General features: G+C 41.9%; 1 protein-coding gene across 14 annotated transcripts in view; it reads left to right on the top strand.

The window, feature by feature from the left end:
* The window catches only part of Fars2 (phenylalanyl-tRNA synthetase 2, mitochondrial), a 509,560-nt gene that overhangs the window by 336,538 nt on the left and 149,328 nt on the right, over positions 1-23,694 (top strand). For all 14 annotated transcript variants that reach the window (XM_048799744.1, XM_048799738.1, XM_048799741.1 and 11 more), the window contains one exon: positions 11,571-11,722. In XM_048799744.1, the coding sequence (XP_048655701.1) occupies positions 11,571-11,722 (152 nt within the window). The remainder of the gene's footprint in view (positions 1-11,570; positions 11,723-23,694) is intronic.

Below are 23,694 nucleotides of genomic sequence, written 5' to 3' on the forward strand. Positions count from 1 at the left end.
TTGTTCACTTTCCTCCAAAAACTGGGACAGTCAGAAGACTATCAGTATGAATTCAGGCAAGTGAAAGTTACTTTCCCTGGCTGACCCTCAGTCTTGCCACATCGAATAAACATTCCTTATTAGAATGGGGGACTTCAAGAAACTGAGATGATTTAAAATGAGAAAGAAGTTGCAAGCCTGCTTTTAGAGTTTATGCTCTTAATTATATATCATTTTGAGGTTAAATTTATAGTTAGGAGGTTTCTTAGTCTATTTCATGTTGCTATAACTGAATACCTGAGACTGCGTACTTTATAAGGAAAAGAGGCTTATTTGGTTCATGATTCTGGTAGCTGGAAAGTCCTTGCAGAATGATGCCTGTGTCTGGTGAGGAACCTTTGGCTGTGTCACCACATGGTGGAGGGTACTACATGACAATAGTGTGCATGACAAAACAAATAGACATGTGCAGAAGAAACCAAACACACTGCCTAGCTTCCCTTCCTCCCTTTCTGCTCTTTCTCTCTCTGTTCCTTTCTGTCCATCTCTCTCCCTTCCTTCTTCCCTTCCCTTTTCTTTCTTTTTTCTGTTACTAGGAATCAACCCCAGGCCTCAGACATACTAGGCCAGTGCTAAGCTACATCCCCAGCCCTGGTGGCCTTGTTATGATAATTTGCTCTCTTGAGGACTAATCTAGTACCATAATCCCTAATCCAGTATCAGGGAAACAGCTCTTGATCCCTTCTCAGGTTGTGTCCTATGACCCAGTCACCTCCCTATCGACCCCACCTCTCAATACTGTTGCATTATAGAATTAAACCTGGATGTGAGTTTTGGTGAGGATAGAATACATTCAAACTTTCGCAGGTGTTCACAGACCCAGAGCGAGATTCCTTTTATTTTATTTTATTTTTTTCAAACATGGGCCTCCATTCACTTTAAATGAGGCAAATGGAAGGGACATATCTCTCTCATAGTAAGTATGATTAATTGGGAAAAACATAAGTTCTGCACTTAACATCTGCATTGTATTTTTTAGCATACTCACAGAGATGTACATCCACCTCCACAATCAATCTTAGAACACTTTTGACACCCCAAAAACATTATTATTTTTGGCATTTTTAGTCTATATGAATACTTGACCAGATGCTTTAAGGTAGTGAAACACAACTACAGAACTCTGGGCTCCAGGCCCCCCATTCCTCTGCAATTTCTTCTTTAATTAGAGGCCCATGTGATACTTTATCTTAACAATGATGTCTGAGTCACTTTCTTTTCTTTGTCTTTTCGATAAAAGGCATTATATTTAGGCCAGAAATGTGAAAGCTTACTCTGAATCCTTGATGTCCCTTGGACAATATGTGCCCATCCGTGATGGCCAGGCTCTCCACTCATATCCTGTTCAATGAGAGTAGCACAACATATCATTTTTCAAATATACTGTACTATATACTTGTTTTAAAGCATTCTAGAGCTTTAAAGTAAGCCTGAGAGGATTTAAAGGAGTTCACTGGCCACTTGAGGGCCATGATATAAAAACCATTCACAATTAATAGAATATAAGGTTCCAAATGATGGTTCTGCATGGCTCCAATATGGAACACCATGTTCTGCAAATCTCCAAAATGAACCAAAATTCTGTCAAAAGTTATGAGTAAATATGAGCAACTTCCTATCGATGCTAAGTTCCTATTAATGCTAAGTTGCCTCGGTAAGAACTGTGCCCACCTCTGCCCAACACAGTATGCACCTGGCACTCAGCAAGAGTCGGTAATAATAAAAACAAAATATTGGAACAAAGCGACAAAATCTGTAAAGATCAAGACAACGTGGAATCCTGATTTAAAACAATCTGAATTCATAATGTACCAAACTTGTCAGCCTAATTTGATAAGTAGTTTTTTATTATCAAATGAATAGATGGAATTTAAGTAAGAGCTGTCAAACATTTGGATAAAAAGCCAAATAATTGATAGTGCACACTGTTTTTATAGGTACAAGTGATTTTTAAGTTAATTCAGATAAAGAACACAATCACATGTACTATAAACAGACTGGAAGTACTTGTATATCAAGATAATTAGTCTAAAAGCTAAATGAATCATTTGAAAGGAAATGTCATGGAAGGCACCATAGGGATAAATGTTAGTTTTGGTCTTACTTCCGTAATTGTTAATTAGGCTGAATAGACTACTTCTGGAAGGAGCAGTAGAAAGCAAGCAATTTCCTGTGAACTTGTTGTGGACCAAATGTGTATGTGTCCCCTAAACTTATATGTTGAAATCCTAACCCCCAATATCATGTAGGGTCTTTGGGAGGTAATTAGGTCATGGGAAGTGGAAACCTCAGGAAGAGAGTAGGGTGCTCCTAAGAAGAGACAGCACCTTGCTCCTGTGTTCTGGGCTATGCACAGAAATGTATCTTCTCTCTCCCTCTCCTTCTCCCTCTTCCCCCTCCATTTTCTTCTCCTTTTCCCTCTCTCCCTTTCTCTTTCCCCACCCCCTACCTTGCCAAGGAAGTAGCAAGAAAACAATTGTCTCTAAACCAGGAAGAGAACCTTCCAGCCCCAGATGGTGTTTGGACCTGAACTATAGTTTCCAGAACTGGGAGAAATTGATGTTGTTTAGACAGCGTAGGCTATGGTATTTGTGTTAAAGCACCCTGAACTAAGACAGAGCCCTTGGGTTTAATGAGAGGCCTTATAAAACAAGAGTTAATACCCCAGCCTAGTCTTAATAGAACTGTATTTGTTCTTGCTTTGCTGTTTATCGGCTTTTTGACCTTAGATTAGTTAAGGACTCTAAACTTCAATTTTCTCAGAGACATGGTGAGAATGGCAGTAGTGGTTGTCTTATAGGATTGTGCTATGCATTAATGAGATGATATATATAAAGTCCCTGGCACACAGCTCCCCACAAATGGTAACCATTGTTAGTAATATAATCACAGTAAACTCAAGTGGACATTTATTTTGATCCAGGAAGAGAAGCATTGCCCATAGAAGTTGAAAAAACATTCTGTGACAAAACTTGGCCAAGGTTAAAAGCCAACTGTAAGTCAGCTTGAAAACTGCAGAACTCTGTGAAGAACATGTGGAAGAAACAGAGACCTCCCACTGTTTTCCTGTCAAAATAATTTCTGTGCCCAAAACTAATAGCAAACATAATAACTTAGCCTAAAGGAAAGAAAAACCAGAGACTGACTTAGTGATTGACTAGTACAGAAAATTTGCTTCCTGGAGAATAATAATCTGTTATCCTATGTCAGTAACATTAAAAAGGAGAGTGGAGTTTAAATCTAGGGGAAGGCTTTAATGAGAAGCCAACTTTTTGAATAAAAATATGCTGTGCTGGGTTTTCTTATTCAACTGACCTTGTAGGATGATCTCTTTTGAGTTTATGACAGATGCATGGGGGCTGGACAATTTTTGTTTAATCATGAAATTATAAGAAGAGACCTTTGTAGACTTGAACCCAGAAGGTCCATGGCAACATTTGTATTTCACATATGGAGGTGAGGGGAGTAAACCTGGAGCAGGGGCCAGTTAGGATGAATAGTGTCACTAAACCAGAACCTCACTTTTTAGACCTCTTCTCTGAAGTCCCTTTGAAAGCTTATTATAATTCATCTTAGGTCATGGATTACCATCAAACTCATGTGTCAATTGAACTGGGCCAGAAATTTTGTCTGTTTTGGCCAGAAAGCTACTGCCTATGTATGCTTATGAATGTCACTCCCTGTCATCTGCCCCACTGTGTGCTGAAGTGGGTGCCACCTCCATTTTGCAGATGAAAAGACTAAAGTGATTTGACCTCAGTCACATGTCAGGCCCACAGCACCACAGGCAAGGTCCACACCTAGCTGCCTTGGCTGGTCAAGATCCAGTGAGCCACGTTTAGATTTAGACCATTCATTACTTACGTGGACACCAGAAGAGAAGCCCAAGACGTGCACTCTCACACACAGGAGAAGGACAGCACTGAAACCAAAGGAGGGTGTATTTGCTTCTTAGGGCTGCTGTACCCAGGCACCACAGACAGCATGACTCAAATATCAGAAATGTATTGTCTCACAGTTCTGGAGGTCAGATACCTGGATTCAAGGTGTTAGTAGGGTTGGTAACTCCTGCAAATCTCTCCCACACCTCTCCTTGTGATCTGTTGGTCATTCTTGGCATTTCTTCACTTGTAGACAAGTAACCCCGGTCTCCAGCTTCATATTCACATTGTCCCTGGCGTCCTCCCTGTGTGCAGGTCTCTGTCCAAATTTCCCCTTCTGATATTGGATGAGGGCTCGCCCCAGTTACTTCATTTTGATTTGACTATCTCTCCCCCTCTACCCCCCATATATCTCCTTCAAATAAGGTCACATTATGAGGTATTAGGGACAGGTCTCCAACATACCTTTTTTTGTGGGTACATAGTCTGGTCTCTAGCAGAACAAGTGATGACAACCCAAGTTGTGAAATACCCTGTTGCATAGAGGTTTTATATTCCCCATCTCTGTTCAGAGGGGACAGAGGCAGGAAGCCGCAGACCTCCTCAGACCCAAGAGAAGATGAGAAACTGCCTCATGATAGGGAAACAGGGAGGCAAGTAGAAGTTGGCCAGAACTGTTCTTCTTCCAGCCTAGATCATGAGAGGATCACAAGCATCCTGTCAGTGCAGATGAGCTGTGGCTCAAGACTTCACCCCGTGGCCTGTGGGGGTCTGTATAAGGTTGCCGGGACATCTTTGGCAGAGCCACCTAAGAGATTCTATAGAGAACTACACAACATAGAGCTGGTGGGACAGAAGCCTGCCTGGCTCTAGCTCATGCTCTTCGTGGCTCGCCACCCCCCTCAACACACCCAATTCTTCTGTCACCATAGTGTTGACATTTGGTTGTTGTCTGGGGTCTCAGGTCAGTTTCCCCCAGAAAGCAGCCCCAGTGGTGATTAGCTGCTGGAAGCTTGTACCAGGTGCTCTCAGCATCCGTACCTGTGAGCAGGAGGGGTAGCCTGGGAAATGTGCAGAGGAAGGAGCTGTACTATGACGAATGACAAAAGCCAAAGCTGACCCTCCTCTGCCAGCAGGTCTGGGAGTAGCATGGTCAAGCTCAGGAAGAGGTTTCCAAGTCCACCTATAAAAGGCAGACTTTTAAAACTTGTGTTTAAGTAAATATGACTGCACTGCAAGGAGCTACCACAAGACAAATGACAATGCCTTTCTCGTCATAAGGCATATGCTCTACAATGTAGATGTATGCAAAGTATATGTACATATGTGATTTGTTAGAAAATATCAGTTTGCTGTTTTTAACTCTTAGTACAGTCTTTTCAACTGTCTGTATTCGAACTGCATGACACAGTTTTGAATATGGCTCGTAGAGTACTTATTCTGATTCATTGAAACTGCTTTTACTAAGTTTGTGAATCCTAGAAATTCTATGCAAAAATCGTATTTGTGAAAATATATGCTTCTCTGGAACAAGGATTTGAATTTTTTCATCATATTCTCAGAGAGGTCTATATCTTCCTCCCTCAGAGGTAAGAGCCATCGTGTAGAGTCAAGTGATATCACTTTGTAGGCTGCACTTTGCCCTCTCCAAATACAAAAGAATAATAGATAAAAATCTAAAAAGAGAAAATAAAAATGTCACAATCATGCTCCCTTTCTCCCTAAAGAAGGCACATCACTGTGAGCAAGAAACAAACACAAAGCGGAATGTGGACTGTGGGCTCAAGATGGTAACGGGAGGGGAGGACGCCTGAGGATCACCAGGACTGAAAGAGCCCAGCGTCAGGTGCCAGAGCCAGAACCACTGCCTCTGTGACCTCTGTAGCTTATTAAGCTTCCATCTGAGGAAGAGAGCTAGACACACAGGCCTCCTTAGCAGAAGGAGATGAGCCACCCCAGCCTCATCCCCAGCAGCCATTGGGCAAGCTCACAGTGATGTGCCTTCTTTAGGGAGGAAGGGAGCATGATTATGGCATTTTTATTTTCTCTTTTTAGATTTTAACCACTGTCACTTCCATTTATGGCTAAGGGTTCAATGGAAAAGCCACAAGAACCTCTAGGCAAGGAAGAGTGAGAGAATATTCTCAGTTATCTCCCATCCAAAGGAGCCTGCACACACCACCCAGAGCACTGATCTTTGAGTGTCAGCCTTCCAGATCAACAGAGTATGAATGCACTGCAGATTAAAGTAGAATAAGAAAAGATCTCAAAAACTACCTGATGTCCTCAAAGAGCTCAATGGAAGAATAACTGTAAAAGAAACCAGCAGGAAATTCTGAGTAAGGGGCCAAAACAGGCAGAAATGAGGTGTAAGTAGATACGGAAAGAAAAAAAAAACTATTGGAATCTCAGAAATGAGTAATAGATTCATTGAAATAAAAAAATAAGCAATTTATTGATATTAATTGAGGGAGAATTAATAGATAAGAAACTATTATCGAAGACTCACCCAGAATATAGCAGGAACAAAAACAAAAACCTTTAAAGTATGTCAGTTAGCAGAAATGGAAGAGAGATTCAAAAGTTCCACAAATTTGTTGCTCTACATACAAAAAAGAATGAAAAGAATGACTAGAATTTTTCAGAATTGGAATAAGACCTGAACCCTCTGATTGAAAGCACACTCTGTGTACTGAGCAGAATAAATAAAGATAAATACATACCCAGCCTCATCACAGTCAAACTGCACAGCCTCAGGGGTAAAGATACAAGGCTTCCAAACTGCCAGGAAGAAAAGACAGATTACCGACAGAGGAATAGCACTGACTGACAGCAGACTTGTCATCATTACTAATAGGTACCAGGAAAATGTTTTCAAAGTGCTGAGGTAAAACAGCGACAAACCCACAATCGCGCACTGCCAAACTACTTAAGTGTGAGGGCTTTTAGACATGGGGATACTTAGAAAGTCTGCCTCCCACAGATTTTCATTGAGGGGAAAAAAAGCCGTTGAAGAATATTCATCAGAGAGCAAAAGTGGAAAGCAAGTACTACAGTTTGGATCAGGAGTGTCTCCCAAGGCCCATGTGTTAAAGGCTTGGTCACCAACCTGTGGCACAACTGGGAAGTGATAGATCTTTAGGAAGAGGGACCTAGTGGGAGCAAGTTAGGTCACTGGGGGGTGTGCTCTAGATGGGGATTTTGGGAACCCAGCCCCTTCCTGTTTCTTGCTTCCTGGCTACCATGAGGTGAACAGCCTCCTCCCCTTTGTGCTCTTGCCATGAGGTTCTGCCTCACCACAGGCCCAAAGGCAGACCAAGTGATCATGGGCTGAAACTCTGAAACAGTGAGCCAAAAAGAAAAACATTCCTCCTTTTAAGTTGACTATATAATGCAACAAATCTGCTAAATCTCCCCTTCAAGAGGAGTCTGCACACACCACCCAGATTATATCAGGTTTTTTTTTTTTTTTTTAATTTTTGTTTGTTTGTTTGTTTGTTTGCCAGTAACAACAAGCTAACATAGGAGGAAAGAGTGTTGGGGCTGGAAAAGACTTAAGAATTTACCCCTCTTGTAGCCAGCCACGTTCTGCCCACTTCACTGGTTTGGGCAGAATGACAAGACTCCTATCCCAGAGACAGAGGACTGTGGTACCGCAGCACAGAAGCAGCAGTGGTTGCCCGTTTGCATTGGTTCTCCTAACCCCTGATTTCCGGGGGCGGGCGGGCACTGGCTGCTGGTTGCTACTTGGCTGTTAGCACAGATGAGAGAACCCTCTTGCTTAGGAACCTCACACTGTTTTGTTTATTCACTACATTTGCTTATTTTCCTCCTAGTCAATTAAAGGAGTTGTTAGTAAACCCACCCAATCTTTGTTCCACGGAAAACATTATCATTCTGGTGAGGAAACACCTCTGCTCTCTGCACCTCCCCAGGGAGAGACTACCTGTGTCTTCCAAAGCTATTTGCTGTACAAGCTGTCACAAGTTGTATGGAAAGTCCGTGGAGAATTGTCTGACAAAAAAGAGGTGGAATGCAAGAAATAAATATACTATTAAAAATATTGGGCTTTTTAAACAAAGGTTTTCAAATATATAATTGAATTTTTTTTTTTTTTTAGAAAAGGGAATCTGTTTAAGCTGTAGTTCAGGGGCCTACCTGTAGTGGTAGCTCCAAGGCCCTAGTTTTGATTCCCAGCACCACTGAAGGAAAATTAATATGTCACTAAGTAATTGTGACATTTGTTGCACTGTGAAATACCAAAAAATAATAATTAAAAAATTTAAAAAAAAAACAACTGGGTGTGTTGGTATACACCTGAAATACTAGCTACTCGAGAGGCTGAGGCAAAAGGATCATAAGTTCAAAGCCAGCATCGGCAACTTAAGGAGAATTTATCTAAAATAAGATCTGGTGGTGTAGCATAGATGTACCATTATCTGTTTGATAATGGGTTCAGTCCCCATTATCAAACAGACAAAGTCATTGGATTCTAAATGAAATTTAACTTGTTTATGAAACCACCAATAACTAAAGGATTAAAAACTGTGCTATAGATACACAATGGAGTTCTACTCAGCCATGAAGAAGAATGAAATTATAGCATTTTTCTGGTAAATGAATGGAACTTAAGAACATCCTGCTAAGTGAAATCAGCCAGATTCAGAAAGTCAAGGGTTGAATGTTGTCTATGGTAAGTGGGAGCTAGAACAAAATAAGGAAAAAGAAGTGTGTGGGAGTTCCATGCAAATAGAAGAGAGATCAGTGGAGTAGAGAACGGGGATTGGGGGGGAGGAGAGACAGAGAACGGGAGCCATGGTGGAATGAAACTGACCAAATCATCCTGTGTACCTATCTGAATATACCACAGGAGAAGAAAGGGAACGGAGAGGGGGAGGGAGGGAGAGGGGAGGGAAAGGGGAAGTACTGGGGACTGAATTGGAGCAAACTGTATTCCATACATGTATAGTTATGTCAAAATGAGCCCCAATATTATATGTAAATATAAACATCTTTTAAAAAAACAGAAAACTTTGTATCAAAGTGACTGAAAAAGTATTTACCAAGCAAATGCTAACGAAAATAAAGGTAGTGTAAGAAGTTCTAACTTTGGGCAAAAGGCAATAATAGAGATTAGTAAGTACATAAATACTGCTAGAAGGTAAAATCCACCAAAAAGACACAATAAACTTTTATATTCCTAACAATATGGCTTCAAAATAGGTGAAACAAAGCTGATAAAATTACTGGGAAAACTTATAAAGTTGACGAAAGTAGGAGATTTTATTATCTTTTATTAGAAACTGATAGGTCAAGAAGATCAAGCAAATAAATATCAGAAAGGATATAGAAGATCTGTGCCCTCGGTGTGGTTAGGGAAGGCTGAGTGAGCCAGATGACTGAAGTCACAGCCACACAGCCAGTGCTGTGCTGTGCTCCTGTTGACGTCCCCCAGGGCAAGAGGAACTGTGCAAGAGAACAGAGATCTAGAGGAGGAAAAAGAGGCAGTGCACACCCCACCCGCAAGGACGGTTACGTCCAGGAAAGATACCAAGTCAGTAAGAGGATGATAGAGAACTGTGCAAGAGGAGGATGGGGGCCATGTAGAGGGGCTGATGGGGTCTGGGAGGATCGACATGAGGCTGGTGGCTAAAGGCCAGAAGTGGGGTAGGGAGGGCAGAAGAGGAACTGACAGGAAGTCACTTAGTGTATTCCAGAAACCTAGTCAGCCAGACTGGCCTGGGCCCGGAGAACCTTTGAAAGAGGTAGAAACTTTTAGGAATCAATTCCACAAACAATATGAAGCCACTGGGTGGTTTTTAACATGGCCAGTCTTTTAAATCTTCCCCCAAACCCCATAGTGCTGGGGATGGAACTCAGGGCCTCATGCATGCTGGGCAAGTGCTTTACCTCTGAGCTGCACCCCAACCCCAGTGGTTAAACACCTGAAAGCCTAGATCTCAGTATCCATAGATCTGCTGGTATTCTCATTTAAAAAAAAAAATATATATGTATATGAATTTCTCTTACTTAAAAAAAACAAGGGCCACTAGTAGCTATCCCATGTCTGGTACCTACCAATTAGTGGAATGTATGCTTTCTTTCTAAAGCCAAAACTTAAGACTTGTTACCTTTCTTAGCTTGAAATACTTTGCAATACAAGAAAGTGTGGGCTTTCTAATTCCATGGTTTTTGAAACTGTATTTACAGTAATGTATGTTTTTTTTTTTTTTTTTTTTTTAAGTTTAAATTGCGGGGGGGGGGGATGTTTTCTGGCTGACTGCCTTATTAACTGTTACCCATGGAATACTGACAAAAGTGCTTGGTTGGGGGACTTCTCCCATTTCCTTGTGACTTTGCCTCACATCAAGAGCTTGGAAAGTGTGCTCCTCAGCTTAGATTTTGGAGAGGAGATTTCATCAGTTAGTTTCCTACTGATCTTCCTAAATTTACATGTTCCTTAAGGGCCACAAGAGTGTTTTCAAAAGGAAAAACAACTTGCATAGCCACCCAACTTCCATCTCTTATGTGACCCATGGGTTATTTATCACAGCATCCTGATTTTATTTTAGGGGAGAAAACATAGGATGTTTCTCGGGAGCTGAAGTATTTTGTCAAAGACAGGAAAATGGTAGCTGTATTATGCTCTTTGATGTACTCTAAACTCATTTATTGGTTTGACACCTTATTGATATTTTAAGTTGAACAATCATTTATGTATATTTAGTTCTTTAGAGATTTTGCCATTTAAAAGTTTATATTTTTTCTGGATCAGTGATTCACGGGGAGTGGGGAGAGGGGGTGTTACTGGTATCAGATTTGGCATAGATCAATTTGCAAATTTGTCCTTCTAGAAAATGTATAGCTTATTTCCTTAGAATATTCCTTTAGGAGTTCATAGTTATATAATGGAACATTTTGTCTTTTAGTCTATACTAACATGTAGTCTAGAACTTATATGTATATCTGAGGTTATGATGTGCCTAAGCATGTTCACAAGTGCAGGAACTTCTAAATATATCTAATTTCAATGTCTATCCAATATAGTGATAAATACTGAGCTAGTAAGAAACCATGGAAAAATGGAATAAAATGGGGGAAATAACTGTTTGTGTTTATTATATCCATAGAGGCAAAATTTGAAAACAACCCCCGAGATGACTACTTTCTAACCCAGTCCCTTGTTTTAATAATTAGGAATAGCAACAAATAATGACATTACTAATTGAAATATCCATTTTGACAAGCCTTCACTTACTTCTCTATTAAGATGGCTTCCTGAAAGTATCATCAAAAGTTAATGAATTGCATGTTAATTAAATTTGAACTTTTCTCCTCCAGAATTCAAATGGGAAAATCTGAATATGATATATTCAAATTGCTTTATACTAAATTGGACATTAATTGCAATATAAATATAATATATGATAACGTTACACATGAATGTGATAAGAATCTGTAGCATTCATAATAGAATTTGCTAATTTTGAATATTGATTTATCTTATCAGTTCATTTTGTTCCTGAAAATTCAAATGCTAAAATAACGTTTTATCAGCATTTCCTAATTAACTAAGTAAAAGTTTCCATGAAAAATTTATTTTCATCCAACTAACAAGTCCATCTATCTTTTCTTCTCTTATTTTGTTAGCCTCTCAGCAAATACCCTGCCGTGATAAATGACATCTCATTCTGGTTGCCCTCTGAGAATTACACAGAGAATGATTTCTATGACTTAGTCCGAACAATTGGAGGAGACCTGGTGGAAAAGGTTGATCTTATAGACAAGTTTGAACATCCAAAGTAAGTGGAAAGCTTTCTGCTTTTATATTTTCCTGTCTGTGTGTGACAAATGGCATGTGGAAACATACAATAGAATTTCACCAGACCCCAAAGCGCCTGAGACAGAATGTCTTCTGCATTCATGGTGATCATACAGCTTATGAGAAAGCTCTTTTATATCAGTCCTCTCTGGAAATCTTTCGAAAATGCATTTTTATTCTTTCCTGGCTTAGTAAAGAAAGTATATAAAACAGAATGTTTTAAAGGTCTTACAGTTTTTTGGTCTTGTTTTTAGAAGTAATTTCTTACCATTATCACTGTTCAGATACAGAGGAGAGGAGGCAGAGAAAGAGTGGTTGGTGGGGTAAAGGCTGTTTTGTTCATCTCAATGAATATTTATTTATTAAGCATTTCCTACATATAAAGATCATTCTTAGGACCCAGAATTTAAATGGGTTTCAAGCAGAATTAGGTCTGCCTTCTTGGACTCCACAATCTTATGGGAAAAGCAGATTGTAAATAAATAATCCCACCAGTTTGGAGTATTATAAGGAAAAAAATGCACTGGATATAATCAAAGAACTCATTTCAGTTGGGGAAGTCAGTTTTGGCGTTTTTGAGACATTGAGGCTGACAGTAGAAGTTGGAGGGGCATTGAGGGAATGGGGAAGGGACATTCCAGAAGGCAGATGGGCATCCTGGAGGGATGATGGCATGTGCAGAATGTGGGTGGCAGCAAAGGACATGCAGCTCCAGGAACTAGGTGGAAAGGCATGAAAGAGATGGATGTTGGTAGAGACATGCCTACAGGCCAGCAGGGCCAGCACATGCAAAGTCTGAGGCTGGGATTTTACCCAAACTGCCATTGGAAACTCCAGAGGGACAGGAGCAGGACAATCAGTGAAATGCTCTAATTACCTTTCTGACCTGTCCTCTGTAAATGAGCCCCTTTGACTCCCACCTGTGAGCGAAGGATCAGCCACCCCCTCCTGTCTAGCTCTTCGTCTCCGTCCTTCCCTCTTGTCCTAATTTGACAGCTGTATTATAGCTACGATGTCAGGGCATGGGGTGTCCACTTTCCATCCTGCCTGCAAATCCCCAGCTTTTTGCTTCTTTCTTTGTTTTTTCAAGTCTTTCCCTAGATAAAAATGTTCATTTCTTACTGCTATTTCCTTTGCCTTATTTCCCCTCTTATTTAGATGACCACAGTTCATTATCTGTGAGTTTGCTCAAGGTCTTGTGGAAACAATATCTCTGTACTTCCTACATGTTCAGAACCAACTGTTTTTGTTATTTTTGTTTGTTTTAAATAGTTTTAGTTATAGATGGACACAATACCTTTATTTTATTTATTTATTTTTTATGTGGTGCTGAGCCTCACACGTAGTAGGCCAGCACTCTACCACTAGCTACAACCCCAGCTCCTGGCTGTTTATATTTTAACAACAGTTTGGTAGGATATAAAAACCTTGGCTTGCCTGTGTGTGTGTGTGTGTGTGTGTGTGTGTGTGTGTGTGTTGAGGATCTTGTAAGTGTTGCTTAGTTATCTTCTTGGGTTTAACTTGATTAAGAAAATCTGGGGCCAACATTTATCTTTTTATTTTTCATCCTAAAGGGTTCTTTCTTTATCTTAAATGTTGAATCTGTCAGGATGCTCCTTAGCATTGACCTGTTCTCCCTGATCTGTTGTCTTTACAAGTCATGTTTGACCCTGCTTTTTTTTTTTTTAATAAGAAAAGTTTTCTTGGATTATATCTTTAAATATTTGTTCTGATCCTGTTCATTCTTCAGGCGTTTCCCTTGTCTGACTCTTTTCCTCTTCTCTCTAGCAGTTTTAATCTCTATTTCCACTCCATTTGGTGCTTCCTCACTGTGGTCTGCTGTCCCTTACTGTGTTTCCTGCTGTCTCTTCTCCCTTGTGCACACTCATTTCTATCTTTGGTTACCGCCCTCCCCCCTTTTCTGAGTTCTGCAAGCTCACATTCCCACTGCTCCTTGTTTCTTGCCATCTTTCCTCTGAGTTATTTCTGTTTTGTGATCTTCCTTCTTACAGAAATTGCTTTCCTTAGTCTTAAAAATTCATTATAAAATATTTAGCCAGAAATCTCATATGCTTCAGTGGCAGCATTTTCTATTACTTTCCCATTGATAAGCTTTTCTACCACTTTCTTTGCGTTTTCCTTAACCCTTTTTTAATTGATGTTGAAGTGGTGTACATGTGATTTCTTCTTGTTGCTCATATTTGAAGGCATTGGCTTTCCCATACCAGCTCCATGTAGGGAGACTGGGAAGTAAGGCTGGGGTAGGTGTGGCCGGGACGGGCTGGGGTTATGGTCTAGGCTAGCTCGATTTTATAATCTTACAGCTTTCTTTCTCTCCTCTTTCAAGAAACCAACTCTTTAAACATGGCTCATCTCTTTGGTTCTTTGTATAGGTCTGCTTCCTACCTCAAATCTACAGTTGTTAAAAACAGAACATTGACCCTTGCTTATCCCAGTATCAAGACTTGGGGACAGAGATTTCTTTGAACTTCAGTGTGTGTGTGTGGGGGGGGGTGTATTTTTCCTGGTGTATGTATGCCACCTCATGGTTTCTCCTCTTCACTTTTTCCCATTTGGCTTCTATTTGACTTCAGCTGTTTGGGACAGCCTAATATATCTTGGAACTTTGCAGATGATACCTGTCTCCTAACTTTATAGAAAATGAAACATATGGGGTGGTCTGGGTCTTGGACACTATGCCAATTCGGGCTGCACTGTTATGTGAGACAAAAATTCCCAGGACTTTCCATGTTGATACTGAAAGTCTCGTTTTTACTTTTGTAGAATAAGAAAAATGTTGGCACGAGACTAGTTGCTAAGTACTAACCACTATGCCAAAGGTATGGGACTTTTAATTTTTCTTTTCTGCTCTTGTTAGTATGCAGAAAACTCTTTGGAGTCAAGGATTCAGGATTTGTTCTTAACTTTTGACTTTGCAATATCTTCCTTCCTGATATATCCTTAGATCCACCCCTGCCTCTCCTGCCACCTGTGTTCAAAGCGAGATGAGTAGCCCTTTTTGGTTGAAAATTATCAGGACCTACCAAGTTGCAAGTTGTAGAGAGATGTTAAAAGCCTAGGAAGAGCTGGGCACAGTGCCACACACCTAAAATCCCAGCTGCTTAGGAGGCTGAGACAGGAGAATGGCTAGTTCAAAGCTAGCCTCAGTAACTTAGTGAGGCCCTAAGTACGTCTGTGAGACCCTGTCTCTAAATAAAATACAAAATAGGGCTGGGGATGTGTTCAGTGGTCGAGTGACCCTGAGTTCAATCTCTGGTACCCAAGAACTATATACATTTTGGGGAAAAAAAAACTAGAAAGCAGAGAGAAATTCCTCTAGTGTTGGATGTTGGAGTAGATGTGGCTTTGCGGGTGGGTGAACATCCAGTCTCTCTGACTTGTGGTCTCTGTAGGTGTGGAAGGTAAATGGAATGTGTGGTGATGAAGGAGATTGTGGTGGGGGTGGAGTAGCATCAGGGACCTGCAGGCACAGACACACCAGCCAGGCCAGCAGTCTATCAAAAGACCCTGGTGAAATTCCACTGGACTGTGTTAGAGGCACTCGGTTCATGCCGGTCTACACATACAACTCCACTGTGACGGAAGAAAGACACATTTCTCCAGTTCCTTCAGGAGACAGGACTTTTGAATGGAGATTTGAAGACAGTCAACCAAAGTTACTGCTCGCTGGTACTGATCTCACCATATCGTAATTATAAAAATATTTAAAGTTTATTATTTTGAAGATATGACAAATGACTGTCCTGCGCAGGGCATGAGCGCATCTTAATAAGGGGCTTGGTGATTGGAGTAAGGGTTGCTCTGGGGGAGATTGCTAATTATCTGTAAAATCCATCACGAACAAACCGCATCTTAAAAATTATACAACCCTGATTTGTTAGCTGAGCAAATTTCTACCAACTAAAAATCTATATTTCTGATCCTCCACTACAACAAGGGGGCCAAGTTTAGACAAGGATTAATAACCTTAAGTGTTTTACTAAAACACTATTTCTAGAGCTTTCCTTAAAAGTTGAGTTGAGGCTGTCCTTTTTACTTTTTCTTCTTGCTACCTGGATGTGACTGTTATGCCTGGCTCTCTTGCAGCCATTTTGGACTATCATGTGACCTTGGCAATGAAGAGGAGCAAAAACATAGAAGTAATCTTAATCCCTGACTCTGGGAAGTGTCAGTCACCCCTAGAATTTTAAGCAAAATAGAAGCAGCTGGTTTAAGCCACTATTTTTCAGCTCTTTGTTACTGCCATGCAAAGCTAAACTTAGCTGTTACAGCCCTGAGAAATATATCTAAGGAAAAGGATGCATTACTTAGTAATGACAACTCATGATTCTCAAGAAGTATCTAGGGCAGGGATTGACAAATTCTTTCTGTTAAGAGCTGGATTGTTAACAGTTTCTACTTGTATTTGGGGTAAAAAATGGGAGTTCATAACCCACTTGAATCAAATGTATGGAAGATGATATGTCATGAGCTTTGTAATGTTTTGAACAACCAATAAAAAAAAAAAAAAAAAAAAAACCAGTTTCTATTTGGTGGGCCATGATCTCTCTCGTAACTACTCAGCTCTGCCATTGCAGAAGCAGCCTCAGACACAGCGAGGTAAAGGAGCCTGGATACCTTCCAGGAAATCTTGGCTGCTGGAATTTGGCCCAGGAACTGCAGTTTGCTGACCCCTGATTTAGCATAAGGAGACACGTGGAATTTTTCAAAGACACCCCCCCCCACTCACTGATTCTAAAATTCTCCCCTGGGAAATTGTTCTTCCTTGGGCACCTTCCCTTCTTCCCAAGTTTAAGATTCCCTTGCCTAGGAGATGGCCAACAAATGGTCACCTGAACTTGTACTCACCAGTGCATACTTTGACCCCAGGGTTTATTTTATTCTGTAAATAGATAAAAGAAATATTGCCAGATAGTCCAAAAGGACTCTGTCCCTTTACACATGCGAGGACCAAATGAAACCCAAAGGACGCTCTTTGAAACAAACAGGTTGTAGAATAAATTTGTTATTATTTTGAACACGAAAAGACCTCATGATGTTTCAGGGAATCATATACTGCTGAATATGAGCCTAATTTCATAATGTTGGACAAATGGAGAAATTTTATCTTGATTACAAATAACAGTTTGTGCCCTGAAGGAAGATGGATATTCAGGTTAGAAGAAAATGGCATTTTGTTCTAGCTACTCATTCAGAACCTTCTCCCAGAGGATCTTTGCCATTTAATCTATGGGCCACTTAATGTGCAGAAGAGTTCTCATAGTTCAAAATTTTAATGTCATAACAGAACGGTGCTCACCTCTGGGGAGGGAAGCAGGTCACTGTCTGTGCTTTTAGGCCTTGGGTTATTGTACGAGATGCATGTACTGACTAATGAGAAAACTTTGGAAGGTAAATCACAAGAGTCAACAGATACACCTGCATCCCTTCAGCACTTTTATGAATGCATACATCATCTTTACTTTCTAAGTTCATGCAACTTAAGGAATTATAGTGTAGAGTGTTTATTTTCTTCTATAACACAATTCATCAAAATATTCCCTAGCCTGGGGCATGAGAAAGAGTAAAGAGGAACTCAGGGAGGCCTAACCACTGTCTCTAACTGCTAACACTTCATTTGGAGACACCAGCCAGTTATTTATGAATTGTGGAGACAGACTGTAAAGTAAAGTGGCCTTACGTAGGACAGAGGGGGTTAGGGTTTAAGGCAAACTTTTTGAGAATACAGATTGGATTTTTTTTTTTAATTTAAGTATTTGATTTGATTCCAAGAAGGGGGCAGTGGTGAGAAATGCATCTGCAGCTGCAACAGGGTCCAGCTCAATGTGTCCAAGCCACTTCTGCTTGTAGACTCATGTCTCCTTCCTGGAGCTGTTGTATGACTGTGGACACAGTCGTAGACAGGGTTTCCTGAGTCTGGCAGCTGTCGGTCAGGGCCAGGATGCTGAAGCTGAGCAACCCTACATTGTCACTGAAGGTGAGTGTCAACTGTCTTCTTCCCTACTCTGTCTTCCTGCCAGTTCCCTTCCCTGTTGTGACCCATCACTTGGGATTTTAAAACATTTGATGTAAGTGTATATACTCAAACAGTGGGCACCATTTGTCACCAAATTCTGAAAAGGCTCTTTGCCAGGAGAAGCACTTCTTAGCCAGGCTCACCCAGCTTTCTTAAGACAATGGGGAACTATTTAAGGATACACCTGAATCAGGACTGCTAGGCTCTTGAGGACTGAGGCAGGTCTAAGGTCCTTCTGGCTCTGTCCCATTTCTTTCTTCTCCTGGCCATCCTTTATCCTCTGCTCACCCACTCCATCCATGTGTGTTAACCTCTCTGCCTCTTCCTGCATGGCCTGCAGTCTTTCCCAGCCAATCCTTAACATTATCCCAGGACAAATTCTAGAAAGAGCCAGGTGTGGTGGTGTACTCCTGTAATCCCAGCAGTTTGGGAGGCTGAGGCAGGAGCATCACAAGTTCGAGGTCAGCCTTAGCAATTTAGTGAGGCTCTCAGCAACTTAGTGAGACCCTGTCTCAAAATTTTTTAAAATAAATAAATAAGAAGGACTGGGAATGTGACTCAGTGGTAAAGTGCCACTAGCCACACTGATGGAGCTACCTACCATCCCCTCTTTGGGAAGAGTCCTTTGTACCAGTCTGCCCGCTCTAGGCTTCTGGGCAGTCTGTGGGTGGACCACTGTTGGGTCAAGGATCCCTCATTGATCTTGTCAGGAACCACTAATAAAACAGCCCAGTCCCAGTTGCTAGAGCAATTTCTACCTCATGGGCTGACTGGACATTTTTTTTTTTTTTCCAAACAAAATACTCTGCCTCTTCATTCCCCCATCTGTCACCGGTCTGCTCGATGTGTAGAACTCTGTGACTGCTCTTTATAGTTGGCTCAGTCATATCTTTTGTTCTTTATGTGCATTAACTCTCTTAGGTGGTTCCACTTGATGGGAAGTGCATAGGGGCCCGTGGCAAGTAGCCATTATGGTTTGAACACGTGTGGCCCCTGCACAATTCTTGTTGAAACTTTCTCATCGAGATGGTATTAAGAGGTAGGGCCTCGGGGCAGTGATTAAGTCCTGAGGCTCTGCCCTCAGGAATGAAGTCAATGCCCTTGTGACAGAGGCTTCAGAGAGCTAGCTGCCTGCCTCCATCTTTTCCTCCATGTGAGGCTACAGCATTTGTTCCTCTTCCCTTTCATCATCTCCATCATGTGATGATGCATGAGAGGAACCATCTGTGAAGCAGAGAGCAGCCTCACCAGACACTGACTCTCCTGGCACCTTGATCTTGAACTTCCTGGCCTCCAGAACTAGGAGGCTGTGAGAATTTAATTTCCATTATTTATGAATTCCCCAGTCTAAGGCATTTTGTTATGGTGGCAGAATGGATGCAGACAGTAGTTCACGTCCATCTTCCCTCCATGCTTATAATAGTGTGTGTGTGTGTGTGGGGGGGTGCTCACCACCCAGTGCTTGATGGGGGACTAACCCTTCATTCCTTAGAGAAGCTTTTATTAAATGACTGAAAATAGTTGAGGACATAGTAAGTAGAGGCAGTGTCATTCAGTGGGAAGAGCTTAGAATGTATAGTTGGGAGCCATGGATTGAATCCTACCCTTTTGTAGGTGTGACATTGTGAATTCTCTGAGCTTCAGTTTCCTTATCTGCCACTAGAAATAATATTTGCCTTAAGTTATAGCTATGAAAATGAGATGAAGTTGCATATGTGAAATGCTTTGAAGATTGCACAGAATTCTAAAAATATGGTCACTATTAGAGTAAAAAATAATTTCCACAATCAATCTAACTTATTCTTTTAAATAAAGAATAACCTCAGTACAGATAGGAGTCTTGGCTTTGGCAGCCAGCTATATATGACTGGGAAGTCGTGGTGATGAAGGGAAGCAGAATGAGACTGCAGATAAAACCATCATTCTAAAATGATGCATGTTCTTCCTGCAACTTAAGGAGTAAATTTTTAAACAGAAAAAAATATAAATACTTTGTAAAATGGCCTAGATGCTGATCAGCAGAGCTGCACAGTCAGTCTGGCTGTTCTTTGGGTCCTGGGTTGGGGAGATGCTGTGGAGAATGGCAGGTGGGGTGACATCTCTGTTTGCAAATCAACCCCGGTCTTGTTTCTTTTGACAGCCAAATAAGGGCAGTTATCTGAACTTACAGATTGCCCAGCATTGAAAAGGCAATGACAGGTAATTTGGGGAGAGCCCCAGATGTGGGGAGCTGGTCAGAAGTTGTGTCCTCTTGAATGGACAGCATGCAGTATCAAAGAGATGGCCAGCTCTAGAAGGCTCTGGCTCCTTCCCTTCCCTCTCCCATTTTCTTTGCATCGCTCGTGGCCTGGGTAGAAAGGCTTTGTTATGGGGTTCAGGCCGCAGAGATAGCAATTCCAAAGAACTATTTTTAGCCTGGGTGTTTGTTTCTCCTTCCTTCCTTTCCTTCCCTTTTTCTCTAGACCTACTTTTTACAGCCTCCCATGAGGGGTGCATGTCATTACTGTCACACAGCAGCCCCGTTTGCTATCAGTGTCAGACAAATTAAAACACAGTTGGTTTGGTCCCTGAACACCGGGTTCCACTTTGTTCCCCAGCTCATCACTGTTCGTGGAAGGATTCTTTGGTTGCCTTTAGTGCTGCTCTGGTTGGGCCCCAAGGGAAGCATCTCTGCTGAGAGCAGGGAAGGGACAGAGAGACTGCTGTCTGACAGCCAGGCAAGGACAGAGGCCAGGCAAGGACAGAGGCCAGGCACTTCGTCAGCTACCTCTGTGGAGCTGCTCTGGTATAAACCTTTGTGGAAATTATCAGTGAAGGTACCCTTTCCTCTTTGACGTTCAGTTAGCAGTTTCCGGGAGTGCTTGGACATTGTGTCCACTTGGCATCCTGTTCAGTGTTCTGTAGCGTGAGCGTCAAATACTCATTCTTTTTTTTTTTTTCCTCGTTAAAAATTTATTTTTATGTTGATTGCATCTTTTTTTTTTTAATTTTTGATTTTTTATTGTGGGTTGTTCAAAACATTACAAAGTTCTTGACATATCGAGGCATGATGCTGTGGTTTGTTATGGTTTGCCCCCAGGAAGACACTGATGAGGCTCAAGTCTCCATAGCAGCAATGTTGAAAGGTGGGGCCTAGTGGAAGCATTTGGGGGCAGCGTACCCTGGGGAAGGATGAGTGCCATCATGGGACTGAGTTCACACTCTGGTGCTTAGAGTAGTTTGATAGAAAGCAAGTCCAGCTTCCTCAGCTCCTGCTTCCTTTCTGGTCATGGGATCTCTTCCACACAAGCCTCCTTCCCCTTCCATTTTCTGCCATGGGTAGAGCAGCACGTGGCCCTCACCAGAGCCTGCCCTATCTTGAACTTCCCAGCCTGCAGAACCATGAGCCAAAAGAAACCTCTTTTCTTTCTTAAGTAAGTTACACAGTCAGATATCCTGTTGTAGCAACAGAAAACGATTAAGTCACAAGATGAGTAACTTGCCTCCTTTGGTGTTTCCCTGTCTCTGCACATGGTGGGTGATCTAAGCAAGCTGAAATGCACACAAAGAGCACCTGTGAAGGGAAAATAAGTCAGAGGATCATTGACAGAAATGAAAGGGAAGGAACTCATCATGTTGGACAATTATGAATGAAATGTTTTTGAGTCTTTAAATTTGTTTCCCACTTCATAAAGTCACTCACTTCCTCTGGCTACCAACTACATTTTATGTCCCAGAACAGTGGGAATCTTCCTCATGTTCCCTACCCATCTCGTCTACCTGTGTCAGTGACCTAGTTGTTATGGTCTGGATCTGAGGTGTCCCCAAGAGCTTTTGTGTGAGACAATGCAAGAATAATCAGAGGCAAAATGATCAGATCATTAAAACCATAACCTAATCGACAAATTAATCTCTTTGATGGATCAATGATTTGAATGGATTAAAGGGTGGTAACTGTGGGCAGGTTCTTGCACTCAACTTCTCTCTGCTTCCTGGCTGCCATGAATAAGCATCTTTCCTCAGTTTCCACTCCCTTCTCTCATGATATCCTGCCTTATTTTGGGCCCAGAACAGTGGAGTCATTGGAATCAGTGGAGTCATGGACAGAACCTCTAAACCTGTGAGGCAAAATAAACTTTTCTTCCTCTAAGTTGACCTTTTCAGGCATGTCGGTCACAGTATCACAAAGTGGACTCACATGCTACTCCATTATATCTCACGGATGGCTCAGCCTTGAATGGCCGAGGCCATCACAGACAGTAATGATATTGTCTTAAGACCCAAGAGATTTATGAATTCAGATGCAGCCTGACTCTGAGCAACCTGAGAAGACCAGTTACCTGATAACAGGTTTTGGACTTAAGTCTTTAGAGATGGGCCTGGAATTTGTAAAGCAGTCTCAAGACCATGCAGGTGAGACTTGTTAAAATCACTCTTTAAAAGTTCAGGTTTCTGAAAAGCAAAAATGGGCATGGCAGACCTTGCTGGGCCTCTGCTGAGTAGCAAACGTGCCGGGCTCCAGCATCAAGCAACAACAAGGCCACGACTTACTGGCTAACACAGGCAGGGGAGTCGCCATGTGTCTTAGTCTTCTTTTCCTGAGCTTGCACAGAACTGAGGCTGAGGAGGCAGCCAGGGGTGAGTGCCAAGTATGAAGGGTGATGGGCGGTCAGTTTCAGGGCGGGGACCAGTGTTGTGCACAGATGTTACTGAGGGTCCAGACTCCACCCACATTCCAGTGTTAGTGTCTTCTTGGGGGTGTTTGGTGGAGGACCAAGTGGTCAGTGAAGGTGGAGGTATATGGTGGGGGCAGACAAGGGGTCACAGGGAAACCAGGCTGAGGGGACAGCAGCCCAGTTCCTAGAGATGTCTTGGCTACTGGGAAACGTGTGGGACAGTCCCCAGGGGTGTGAAACCCCAGGTTTCACAGCAGGATCCTTGGCAGTAGTGCTTGCTGGTGAGCGGCTGGCCAGGGCTCTGATCATCTTCCCTAGAGCTGAGATCGGGCATCGGGTCCAGAACAAGGCTGAACCTATGAGAAGTGAAATGAGGTTGGTCACGTTAAAAAATCCAGGGACATGCGTGTCTTTTCAGGGGTTTCCATTTGTGTTTTGTTTTTTCACAGTGATCCAATTACTCAGGTATAATTTGGAGCCAGGAATCTTGTTGTCATGATTAGAATTTAATTAGGTGTCTAATGGGGAAAATAAAGGTAGAATGTTCCATGAGATTTACAGGAAGCAGAGGACACTTCAAGGCAACCTGGTACAAATAAGGGGGTTCCTGCTCTTCGGGAGTTCCCTGAAACAAGCAAGAGGCACTGCTCAGATACTGAGGAAAAGAGTTTACAGATGGAAACAACACCAGCCTGTAGATTCGATGAGGACATCTGTGTGTGTGCTTCCATGTCCCCAGTGTGTTACCATTCATCTGCTCTCAAGGATCCCACTTTTCTGCAGAGTCCCTCTTAAGGATTTATGGAAGTCCCAGAGGGTTCCACACCCAGGCTTATTTCCTCTGCCCTGCACGTTGCTTCCCACTGGATCCCCGGGGCCCACTGCAGAGGCTTTGGAGACCTCCTGGTATCGTTGGGCATGCCAGGTTTGCCCGGACCTGTGCCTTCCCCCGCTGGTGTCAACTCATCACCTGGTTCTCTAGCATCTGGGCTTTGGTTCCCATCTTCCTACCTGCCTGGCAAAGCCCCTCCCTCAACCCTAATCCTTAGGTTTCATCCACCAGATAAAGGAATGCAAATAAAGGCCTGGAGATTTCACTTCATACTTAACTCTATCTCAGTTTAGGCAAAATCTTTTCCACAAGAGTATGATTCAGAAAGTCAACAAAATGCCAGCTACCTTATAATCTTTTGTGAATATTGAATATCTTACAAGTTCAGATTTCTGAAGATGAGCATTGCAATATTATGTATATTATTT

Source organism: Marmota marmota, unplaced genomic scaffold (assembly GCF_001458135.2).
Source record: "Marmota marmota marmota unplaced genomic scaffold, marMar, whole genome shotgun sequence".
Taxonomy (NCBI): Eukaryota; Metazoa; Chordata; class Mammalia; order Rodentia; family Sciuridae; genus Marmota; species Marmota marmota.